Here is a 12,500-nt window from a genome sequence, read left to right as displayed (position 1 = left end):
CCTGCATGATTTTGGTGTGGCAATATTGTTTACGTGACCCATGTTGTTGTTTTGTCAAACAGTTGCAGCTATTTACATGGTTTGGAATGTGAATATTGTGGCTTGAAATGTTTGCATCCATACGATGCATCTCAGCGGGAAGGTAAGTTTGAAACGCATTAATTTTTCTTTTGTTGCTATTTTTATTTGGAGAATTTTGTTTTGACACCTTTAACAACTGTATAAAGATGGAGAAGATAATAATGGTGACGGTGTTTATGATGAATTCGTGATGATGACAGAGATGTGCAAGGATCAGGGATGGCACAGTGGTGAGAACTCTCGTCTCCCACCTCCCTCCTACTGATGGAAATGGGCCCACACAAGGACAGAGAAAAACTCTGACCAGGGTGGGAATTGAACCCACGACCTTCGGGTTGGATCACCGCTGCTCTACCGACTGAGCTACAAGGTCAGACGAGAGCAGGCCGTGCGAACTGACGATGTTTAAGTCACGGAAATGCACATGTTCAAGTACAAGGAGGGATTTCGTTTTTTCAAACGTTGGCCGTGTAGCACTTATATATGAACAGACTTAACTGATTAGAGTGTAATGTGAAGTGCTAGATTTCTATCCCATATGAACCATGTGAGCGTTAGCCCCACTGATGGAAACGGGCCCACACAAGGACAGAGAAAAACTCTGACCAGGGTGGAAATTGAACCCACGACCTTTGGGTTGGATCACCGCTGCTCTACCGACTGAAGGCTCATTAAACTTTGAGACTTTTCGTTTAGTTGTTAGGAATGAAGATATTGCTTGAAAGATAGAATTGTCGTGAAGAATTCATAGATTCTGTGGGGTACTTTAAATTGCTGTAGTTGTTGGGTTTACTACGATTTTCAGTTGAGTAAGACAACTGGGAAGTTCGGTGATAAAGTTTTGACGTTACCACGTTGTGAAAGGCAGCTTTTTCCGTTTCAGTGCATGAATCGAGCACCTTACGTTTTCTGAAAAGGTGCGCCAAACAGATCAACAGTTTCTTTGTCAGACAACGTGGTAACTTTAACATCGAAACCTTATCACCAAACTTCCCAGGTGCCTTACTGAAGCGAAAGTCGTAGTAATTTCTGTTTTCTTCCTTTAGAGCATCGTCAAGTGTGTATCGAAAGTCACGAGAAAGACATGGAACATTCATTCGCTGTGCAAAGGTGGGTCCAAGAGGCAGTCATAGTTTTGTACCTAATTTGTTTCCATTTGTTTCAAGTTCTTTGTGTTAACGACATTCTTCCTCTCTTTACAGAAGTCAAGGAGTAACATGTGGAATCTGTCTGGAGGTAGTGCGAGAGAAAGAAAATCCTAGTGATCAAAGATTTGGAATCTTAAGTTAGTTGTGTCCTTGTCATTTCGTAAATAACTTAAGTAGTAGCCCGTTTAAGAAATGTTATTGTGATACTTTCCACCCTTTACCGTATATAACATACGGTATCCAATAAAATAGAAAACGGAATCAACTGATTAAGGTTCACTTTATGTTGCAGTGAAATCCCAACGGAATTCTCATATGAACGTTAGCCTTGATACAGCAATTCTCTATTTTCGAATTCCCCATAATACACTTTGTTTCCCCCCCCAAATTTTGCATAAACCATTGTTTTCAAATGCTCTTGGGAATATGCAGTGTCCCTAAGAGCATTTGAAAACAATAGTTTATGCAAAATTTGGGGGCAGACAAAGTGTATTATGGGGAATTCGAAAATAGAGAATAAGCCCTTATCAATATCAGAGTTAATGGATAAACCCTGTCAATATGAAGGAAAATATCTGAGCAATAATGCTTTGAATATTCGAAATTTTACAAAGAACGTACAGGATCATTAAGGCCGGGACACACTAGGCGACAAGTCGCAGCGACAGGTCTCACAGTGCGACAAGTTGCTCCGTGTGTGCTACGTGCAAAACAAGTCGCTGCGACACGACGCGTGTTCGGTGCATATGCACTGATCTCATATGAGGGGGAATGTGAACTAGTTTTCTAATTCAATATGGCTGACCATATGACAGTCTCTCATTGGTTCATTTATATTTTGTTGCAGGCGACAGTGCTGCTTTCGCAAATTTTGTCGCTGTGATTAGTCGCACGAATTCAAACTGGTTTGAATTCGTGCGACTAATTGCGGTGACAAAATTCTGCCGCAGAATGTCGTAGATTCGACTCCTGCAATGGAGCACTCCGAGTATTATCTCTTGACTTCATCTACTTGGGTCTCCTCCGTTACAGAAAAGAACCTTGTTATCATATTACACTTTGATTTACCTAGTATTGAACGACTTAAGGCCTGTTTAGGCTTAATTCTCGTCAAGTTAAAGTGGGTCCGAAAAGATTGACTTATCATTTCTTTTCAGTTCCGTTTGGTTTGGAAATACCAAAAGGAGAGTTAGTGTTGTTATTCCCCAACCGAGGAGAGAATGAAACATAGCCTAACCTACGGTGGTGCAAAATTGTGAAACTCTTTACCAAATGAGGCTCGGAGTTGTGAATCGCTTGCCTCGACCATAAATTCTCTGAGTCCTCGGCACAGTAATACAGTGTAGATAGATTTCGCTAAAGACAAGCTTATGTTCTAAGTTTGCAATGTATGGTAATCTTTTAGATAGTAATACTCAATGAGAACGTTGCTGTATGTATTGTCATATTGTTTAACATTTAGGTCAATTGATTTGTAATTAAAGGTTTTTTTTAAGCATTTCTTTTTGGATACTGTAATTTAGTTATTAATGCAAGCCCTTGCTGGAAACCAGCTTTGTGTTGAAGTAGGCCAGCGTGGATAAATAGCTGATCTTATCTGATCTTATCTTAAGGCCTGGCCAAACGTTCGCAACATTTCAACGCAACATCTTGCAACATTGTTACATGATGTTGCGACATGTGTTGAACGGGCTGGCCAAACGCACGCAATATTTTCAACGCAACATGTCAATGTTATGCGACCCAGGCCCCTGGCACGCAACAAGTGGACCTAGCGCGCATGCTCTAGTACAACAATGTTGCGTGAACGAGTAGAACATCATGCAACATTCAAAATGTTGCACGAAAAATTTTCCCGTATTCAAATTTCATCATCCAACATGTTGCAACATACTGCAACAGGGTGGCCAAACATATGCAACATGTTGTGCCCAACAATGTTGCAAGATGTTGCGTTGAAATTTTGCGTGCGTTTGGCCAGGCCTTTAGTCGTTATTTCGTCAAAGCAACGTGAAGGTTGTCATTCCTTGATTTCTTTTCAGCCGATTGTAATCACTCTTTCTGTTTGCCGTGTATTCGCAAGTGGAGAAACACATCACACTCCTCTGAAACCAAGATTGTCAGGTACAATGCGACTAGAACAACGATGAAATCCAAAGTTGACAAACGTCGCAACATAGTTAATAGAGGGGAATGGTTAGGAAGCTCGGCAAAGATCAAAGGAGCAAACAAAGATGCCAAGATTTAGGTTGGAAAGTCCACGACCGTGCACAATCTTTTGTTTTGCGCTCATACACTATGCATGAATTACGTAATCAACACGTTTCTATTGGTTAGTGCCTCAGTACGGAGTAAACAACTATTGTGTTTTGTGCACGGTCAATGTCAAAAAAGAGAACAAAAACTTACAACAAAGAAACTTATCGCGTTTCAAAACCATTCTCCTCTATTAACTATGGTCGCAACAAGTCAAGCTCTTTGTTGACATTCGCATGCTGGATTGAGTTGCACAAATTGACATGTACTGAGGCATGAGTGAATTTTATATTTCGCACGTTCAGTCCGTGCAACATCGATTGACTGTGTTTTTGTCTTCGTCGGTTTAGTACTTTCGTTAAACAGGTCAAAGTGTCGTAGGCGCCTCCCAAACATACTAACCTTTCGACTTTTCTAGTTGTTGTTGCCTAAATTGTTGCGAAAAGTGAAGTCGGTTGTATTTTCTGCAAATCTCCTCGCAGCGCTTCAATATATTTCGCGCTGTGTGAAATGTTCGTCATCTTTTTCGCTTAGTTTTGTAGCAGCAGAATTAAAATGCTTCCTTGAAGTGCCACTACGATGAAAATTTTGCATGCCTTTTTTTTTCAGATTTTGAAAATAGACGTACTAAATAGGTATCATGCCAATTTTTATCTCAAAATTCCCACGGGAAGTATGATTATTGTAACGCAGTTTTTCGGTTTTCGCTGTCCGCCATTTCTCGAACGGCAAATGACCGTGAGCGAGGAAAAGGGTTGGGTCTAGCTGGATCGCCTGGGTCTGACGTCATACGCGCAACGCTCAAAATAAACGCGGCTAATTCCTCATGCCATCTATGAGATGTGAGAGATCGCCGAGTTGCTTTTTGCTGATATTATATCATTACTGATACTCCTTGATCGACTTGTTCGCTTTGTCAAACGCCACGAAGCGATGCGCGTATGACGTCACGAGCCAAGTCTTGCGTGAAGACCGCTTACAAAACAATCGCAGGCTTCTCCAATGCCGTCCGAGTAATGGCGGACAGATTTTTAGCGGTTTTTGGCTGGCTATTTCCCGACTTATCTCTCTTCTATCGTTCCAAATTTAAATGCATTCTATTATTTTGAACATATTGACTTTTTTATTGACGTTGCAAAAATCCGAAAAGAAAACCAAAATGTTCGGCTGCTTCTCCAAGCTTCCGACTACTGTCGAGCGCGCAGAAATCAAATCACATCGTTGAGCCCAGTTCAGTCAACATAGTCGGAAGCTGGGAGGAGCCGCCGACCATTTGATTGACGGTAGCGAAAAACGCATTTGTCGGTTGACCTTTGAATTAAAGAGTCCGCATGTTATTGAAAGGCGCAGTAACAAGCAACTTTTGTTGCAACAAACTTTCGAGACAAGATGCGCAATTGCCGAGACGGTGCAACATCGCCTACTATATCGCTATATTCCATTCAAAGAAGCACTTGGCCATAGGGAATGAAGGATAATTTTATTTTCTCTGCTGACACAATTGTCATTTTTGTCTTCCTCAGAGCATGTCCAATTTGCCGTGTCCCGTCAGCATTTGTTACCCCGGTAAGTCAAGAATCTTGACATTTTACGTCCTACTTTCCACCATTAGTCTCGGAGTCTGAGTCAACTGTTTGTTGAGTTGGTTTTTTCAAATACTGTCTCCTCAAAAATCCATTTGTTTGAATTGTTATGATTTGTAGTTTCTCCCAACGAAATGAAAGTTTGATCATCATATTTCGATAAGCAACTAAAGGCCCGGATCAACGTCGGTTCCAGCATCGCTGTTCAACGCCGGAAATCGAACGGATGTTGAAGCAAATGTTGAAGCCGTCTGCTCTACCAACTGAGCTATCAAACCAGCTGGAAGCTGGTCAATTGCGCGTGTAAAGGCCCATAGTAGGGGATGCAAGCGGCGTCAACATTTGCTTCAAAGTCCGTTCGATTTTGTTTGCCCCCCCCCCCCCCCTCCCCCCCTACTTTCAACCGTGTGGTGCGGTGGCCTCATGGTTGGTGCACTCGACTCCGGAGCGAGTGGTCGGGGTTCGGGTCCTGGCCGGGAACATTGCTGGCCGAGGTCATTGTGTTGTGTTCTTGGTTAAGACACTTTTCTCTTAAATGTTGGGGGTAGCCCTGGGATGAACTAGCATCCCATCCAGGAAGAAGTAGAAATACTCTTAGTCGCTTCATGCTACAGATACTGGGATAAGGTCCGGCCTAATGGGCCACTTGGCTCGTAAGCAGACTTTTACCTACCTACTTTCAACCGTGTTGAAACATGTTGAATCGAGGTTAAATCGAAGTTGCGTCAACAACCATTCAACGTTTCTTGTGTTATCGCGAATATTGAACGAAGTTGAAGTCGTTTGCCCCCCCCCCCCCCCCTCTTTCAACATTGCTGGGTATGCGCCTGCGCACTAATCAATCTCTCAATGACGTATCCATTTTCGTATCCATAGTAACAACCGCGGCTGCAGCCTGGGACTGACTAGAAGGCGTCACGTGAAGCTTTGTTGAACCAAATGTTGATGATAGAGCAAGCTGTTTGTCCGGGCCTTAAGTTATACTTCATGTTTGAACTAATTTTTATTTGATGTCCATTTCAATGCATTTCATATTTTCTAAGATCAGTCTCTCTGAATGTGCGAATGAACCAGCGAAAAGGACGTTTTAAGGGACGACAGCTACAGCGAAAACATAAGTTCGCTTAAAATTGTGCCCTCAAAGTATTTCTCACAATGATCGAGGACGAAACCTATGTACATCTTGATTGGTAGGAATGGTCTTGAATTGAAATAGAGAGTGAATGGAAGATTCGTTGTTGCTTGCTCATGTGAAATCAAAATGTGTACATGTTAACACTTTGCAGAGTGAAGTTTGGGTTGATGATCCAACGGAAAAGAAAAAGCTAATAGATGGCTACAAGTCAGCCTTGAGGTAAGAGTTGTTTTTCTTTATTATTATTATCATTATTGTTATTATTATTATTATTATTATTATTATTATTATTATTATTATTGTTATTATTATTATTATTATTATTATTATTATTATTATTATTATTATGCAGTATGTAGTACGTAAGTATGCTTACAAATATAAGTAGGAAAAGGCACTATTGTGTAACAATCCCTACTGTTAAACCTATTTACAAACCAATTGGTAATAACTAACGAACCAACATTTGAGAAAGGAACAAGAGTTTATTTTCCTTAATAACTCGTCGAAACCTTGAATGACCTTGCTATGTTTAGGGTGTACGATAAAACTGCCTTCTGCATATTAAACAAAACCTGGTTCCCTCTATCCAAACCTAAAAACTTCCTAACTTTCTCCGCCGTCTCCATAGAGTAGCCTCCTAGTACATCAACTATCACATTAAACTGTGTGATAGTGTGGCCGGGGAACTGTTGGCGCATCTCCCATCTCAACGGCGCATACTTGTCAGTTTTCTCCTGTTTCTTCTGTTCTCTGTTGGAAACCCAAGGGCAGCTCATCTCAATAAGGATCACCTTCTTCTCCTTTCTGTCCACAATTCTCGCATCAATTCTGTTAGCCCTAACTTCCGTATTTTCAGCAAATACTGGGACATTCCAGTACGCGCACGCTCGGTCATTCTTGTACTCGGGTTTAGGTGAGACTGGAGAGTACCAAGGGGGGATACACTGGATTATTATTATTATTATTATTATTATTATTATTATTATTATTAGAGTGGTTTTCAATTGAGTGTCGTAAGACAACTACCAAAGTAATTACTTCGACCAATCACAGCAGCTGCAAACAGCGCAATGAACCAATCCAAATTCTTAGCAATCCCATGTAACTTGCTCTAAGCGCGGGAAATAACGCACGTGCAAGTGGCGATTGGTTTTGGTTTTCATTTCCATTGGTTGATAATCTGGCACGAGCTTTTTAAGCCAATCACCAAGCGTAGCAATTGCAATCGCGTAAGTACTTTCGACAGCCATTCGAAAACTGCTAAGTGTAATAACCATCTTCCTTTAATGGGCCATTTCCGAGTTGCTGTTTGTCTCGGTTTCGAAGTGAGTCTTGGTGCTCAACTATTGTAAGGGAAATGAGTTTTATTTGCATAAGAATACGCAACTCATTTCCATTTGAATGGTTGTGCACTAGGACTCGCTTTGAAACTGAGGCATGCAGCAACTCGGAAATGGGCTATTATACCATGCGCGTTGACGTTATCACGTTTACGACTTTAAAATCTTTGCATCTCGACAATCGCTTATTCCTTAACTGATTTTGCAGAGAGAAGCCCTGCAGGCATTTCAACCAAGGCAAAGGGACTTGCCCATTTGGTTCTAGCTGCTTTTATAAACATGGTAAGGAACTAACAACCATATTTGGAAAATCCGTGAAGTTTTGACACCAATTCGTGAATTGCCGTAATAAAAGTAAATTACATGCGAGTTTTCACCCGACACGAGCGTGTAATTTTCAAAACTCCAAACTATTTTATTGGTATCCTGAAGCATCTCTTCCAAGTCGTTCCAAATGTCAACCTCCGTCGTTCCCAGGGCCCACTCTCTTTTTCCCTGAAGAAATTACCCTGGCTGCGGCTGATCACGTGCCTATGAGTACAGAACCCGTTCTCTACCTCGAATTAACTATCATCGTTAATTCGAAATTTGCTCCGAATTTACTATTGTCGTTAATTTAGAATGCTGAATGCTTGATGTGGATTATGGGAAATGGTGATATATCTTTTAAGAGAAAACCCAAGTGTATGGACGTTGGACTCGAAAACCTGGGAATGTTGATTAACTCGTCACCAAACCACCTGACCACCACACCGCTAGCTGCTCAAGGACAGTATTTTAAACACTGTTTGTTAATGCTGTATTATTATTTGGCAACAAACAATATTGTTCACTGGGAAAGTTCGTTTACCAAACTTCACGACAGCTAAACATTTTAAAATCAAATCTTAGGCCTAATTACTCTTACGCAGCAATATTCTATGCGAGAGTTGAGTAAATCTTTTTTCTGAAAGTCTTGATCTGGTAAAGGAGAAAGAAGCGGTTCCTATAGAGTAGAAACTCCGGGTTCAAATCCAATCCACGGATAAAATTTTATATTTTCCTTATTTCCTCTGCTACGTCCTGGGTCACAGTGTTCTAAATTAACGATAATAGTTAATCCAAAGCAAATTACAAATTAACGATAATTGTAAATTTAGAGAAGAGATCATGTTGGAGTAAAAATGAAATGCATACGGAGGGTGGGTCTTCGACCGAATTTTATCAATAGTATTCAGCTTTATCTAGGGGAGGACGAAATAGATTGTTTTTCTTTTCCAAATGGCGCCCACGTTCTTGAGGTAGACTTCCAAGTTGTGCTGCTTTTGGGTGATACAATCGTGATTTTAAAAGTAAAACAAGTAATTTGTGTGAAATAGAGTGACAGTACTTCCAACAGAATACGGAAGATAATTACTTTGTTGGAGATTGATAGGTATTCTCGAGCCACGCGATGATTAATTTCCACTCCCTACTGAGCTCAGTAGATGAGTTCATTGGAGCCAAAACTTTAACCTTCGTTCCCCTCCCCTTGTTCATTTTTCTGAAATCTGCAAAAATCTGGCAGACACGTGACCAGCCGCAACCTGGGTACTTTCTCGAGAAAGACTGGGGAAAGAGAGGACCCTGGGAACGAGGTTGTCCAAATGTAGGGTAAAAAATATAGCGAGAATGTGATCATGTCCTCCATGCGGCCTCAAGTCGGGTCATTTTACTTCGCTGCTTAATAGTTCATTTCCGAGTTCATGTCTGTCTCCCTTTCAAAGCGAGTCTAAGTGCGAAGTTTTTGTAATGGTAATTAGTTCTGCTTTACATATGAATGAAAACTAATTTTCACAACAAAAACTTCGCACTTAGACTCGCTGTGAAGATGAGGCAGGCTTGAACTCGGAAATGGCCTATTAACAGAGAACGCCAAAGAATTGCAACAAAGAGAAAAGCTCAAGCTTAGAGCGAGCAAAGCCCGGCTATTGCTTTTTTTCATGAATTAAAATGTGCAGTTTTGTTGTTCTCTTGTCCATTTCCCCAGTTATTGTGTAAAGCTCCCCGTAATATGACACGAAGAGAACACTTATCTGCCAAAGAGGATAAAAACGTTTGCATTACAAACAATCCCCTAGCTTTTTTACTGCAGAACTGAGGGAATTCGGTCTTAACAATTAGTCCTGTGGGGTCAAGTCGCGGCATTTTAAGAAAGAAGCCAATGATAAGTTTTTTTGTTGTAGCTTATCCTGATGGAAGAGTTGAAGAAGTGAAGTTAAGGTATTGTGATACATCACAGGGAAAAACAAAGATCTTGCAAACCTATAGGTAAGGTGCTGATAATGGAGCGGAGTTTATAGGAAAATTCACCACATGACTCGTGAATTCCACGTTAAATTTCACGCGAAAAACCGATATGGCACGAGTCGCGACGTGCATAGCTTTTTCAAAGATGAAGCCATTTAATTTACTTTTGGCAATGCGCACTAAAACAAGCCATTTCAAAGAGCTGCGTCGACTGTCAGGAGCCAGGAAAAGTTCTTTTTCCTCACTTGTTTTTTCCTCACTTGTAAACGGAAAAATGTGGTTTGAAAACATAGTTGCTAATGCTCGTTTTAAAGTCGCAATTCCACACAGAATACTACGTCTTGATAGCCAATCAGATGGAGAGAATTCCCCTAGGTATGCGATTCAAATCCAAATCCTGTGTAATTTCTTTGGCCAATCACATCAGACTGGAGCCAAACGCGGGAAAAATCGCGTGCGAGAAAGTCACAATAGGCCTTTTCGGTAGGAAGACCTTAGGCAGCAATGACCAGAACCAGGTTGCTGACCAGCGGTTTTCGTTAAAGCAACAATGGTTTGCTGGGGGTACTCAGTCTCGCGGGCTCAGAAAACCTGGTCGTGGTCATTATTATTTAAGGTTTTTCTTTTCGGCATATTACAATTCAGCTGGAAAGAGAGGTTTAGAGGACAGCCACAGGAAAGTGGACGATATGTAAATATTTTCAAATTCATTCCAACGTGTTTCTATTGTTTTTGTCTTCATTGCCTCACTATCAAGCTGAATATTTGATATTTCGAAAATGGCCTGTTGGTTTTGCTCGTCTTTGATTGGCTGAAATGTGGCGAGAGATTTTAAAGGGCAATCACTAAGACCAAAGCAATGATTCATTTTCGAAACGTCATTTGTCTTTGTTTGAAAACGAATCTTTGTGTGATACCACAAAAATGGAAACGAGTTCTAACTCGTTTTCATTTGAATCATTTCGTAAGACTTGTCTGCAAACAAATAGAACAGTAACTCGGACATGGACTTTTTGCGGCCTCACTATTGGTACTGCCGCGCTAGTGGCGTTAAATTTAGATCGTTGAGGCAGCACATTGCAGTTTAATTCTCCTTCAGTGAAAAAGTCACGCCGGGGGCAGGCCAAAACAGTTTGTCCTTTGCCATGAAAGCGGTACTAAATCCATTTCCTCTTTCTGACTACAGTCTCAGTTCTATGTGCGTGCGATGTCCTCATTTTCGTATAGAGTGGAATGATACACAAGTTATTGCGAAAACGTATCCAACAGTTGCGTTGAAAAGTACTAATATCATTTTCCTTTTGTTTCGCTTCTTTGTAGACTATGGGACTTTCTTGAAGCTCTTGAAGACGAAAGGACGGAAGGGGAATACACGATAATTTTTGTTCCCGATTCTGATTCCGACTCAGATTGAAAAAAAAAAAAAACAGATTGTTGAGGATAGACAAAATACTGTGTTCAGAGTCTCCGGAGGCTCCCGAAAGCTCTTGAGCACTGTCACTGTCAGTTGTTACTTGATGTTTGGCAGCGAAAGGTTGATCTAGACATTTGCTATTTTAAACATTATATTATGCTGCAGAATTAGCCAAAATCAAAACGGAGTAAAGAACTTGTGAACTGGAAGAGGACAGAATTCATTGTGGAACCATTTCTTTGCTTTCGATAGATGAAAACGCGGCAAATGAAGCCCACAGAGATTAGATAGCTGACGCAACATTTTGTAAGAGTGTAACGCATTGATAGCGTGTAATCGCTTTTACCTTCAGATTTTCTCTCCAGTGGCTCAATAGACTTGGTTGAAACGTTGCGAACAAGTGTAAGGAAATGGACGCTTTCTATCGCCTACTAGTGCCCCAAATTAAGGGTAGAGTGGTGTTGTATTGTTATCCAAGTGTATGTGAAATTTGAATTGTAAAGAGTTGTCCATGTGTTGTTGGAACATTTCTCTTTAACTATTAAATGCAAAGTAAATGGTGTTCACAGTATCTGCTTTTACTCAAGTTCGTTTCGATTAAAATTTCCAAATAAATTAAGTGGTAGAAACCGACGTTTCGGTGCACCTTGCGCCATTATCAAGGTTACTTAACGGTGAATATTCACCGAGCCTGAGGCGAATAATTGTTTTAGTATAAATACACAAGTGATTATTTCAAAAAAGAGGAAAAAAAAAACATTTCAACGCGAAATCATCTTCACTTACAGTGGCAAAACGACTACTGCCAGCCATTTTCTCCGTCGAGGTGATTATCGGCTGATAATCCGAGATAGCGAGCCAATGAGAGCGCGCCATTTTGTACAATCACCTGTGTATTTATACTAAACAAGGATAAAATGCGGTATGTGAAAAGGCTACGTTTACGCGAATTTGCATAAAACAGTGCCAAGCTGAATGAATACTTTAGCACGAAGAGAATCCAACTGTACATTCAGTACTGGTTAAAGATCTTGAATACACAGCATTTCAGTAACAAGGCAGTCAAATATGTTCGTGCATTTCTTGATTACATTGAAGCGTGCTAAGAAATTGTTCGGAGCAGCAGTGTTATGTTCTTTGGAATAATGCCTGTAAAGATGACTCCTTTTGACGGTGGCCCTTTGTGTATCCCACATAACCTGCATCGCACAGGTCACACTTGAATAAATAAACAACGCATTGCTGGGTTACGATATTATGATATATTTATTC

At 40.7% G+C, this 12,500-nt stretch overlaps 1 protein-coding gene across 1 annotated transcript in view; it reads left to right on the top strand.

Moving 5' to 3' along the window:
• LOC138026870 (probable E3 ubiquitin-protein ligase makorin-1) overlaps positions 1–11,790 on the top strand; it is a 22,310-nt gene extending 10,520 nt beyond the window's left edge. The window contains exons 10-18 of the mRNA XM_068874333.1: positions 63–142; positions 1,128–1,191; positions 1,284–1,366; positions 3,272–3,353; positions 5,009–5,051; positions 6,355–6,422; positions 7,755–7,828; positions 9,751–9,835; positions 11,135–11,790. Coding sequence (XP_068730434.1) covers positions 63–142; positions 1,128–1,191; positions 1,284–1,366; positions 3,272–3,353; positions 5,009–5,051; positions 6,355–6,422; positions 7,755–7,828; positions 9,751–9,835; positions 11,135–11,228 — 673 coding nt within the window. The 3' untranslated portion in view covers positions 11,229–11,790. The remainder of the gene's footprint in view (positions 1–62; positions 143–1,127; positions 1,192–1,283; positions 1,367–3,271; positions 3,354–5,008; positions 5,052–6,354; positions 6,423–7,754; positions 7,829–9,750; positions 9,836–11,134) is intronic.
• The last annotated feature ends 710 nt before the right edge of the window (positions 11,791–12,500 follow it).

Source organism: Montipora capricornis, chromosome 2 (genome assembly GCF_036669925.1).
Source record: "Montipora capricornis isolate CH-2021 chromosome 2, ASM3666992v2, whole genome shotgun sequence".
Lineage (NCBI taxonomy): Eukaryota > Metazoa > Cnidaria > Anthozoa > Scleractinia > Acroporidae > Montipora > Montipora capricornis.
This window is presented reverse-complemented; position numbering and strand designations above follow the sequence as displayed.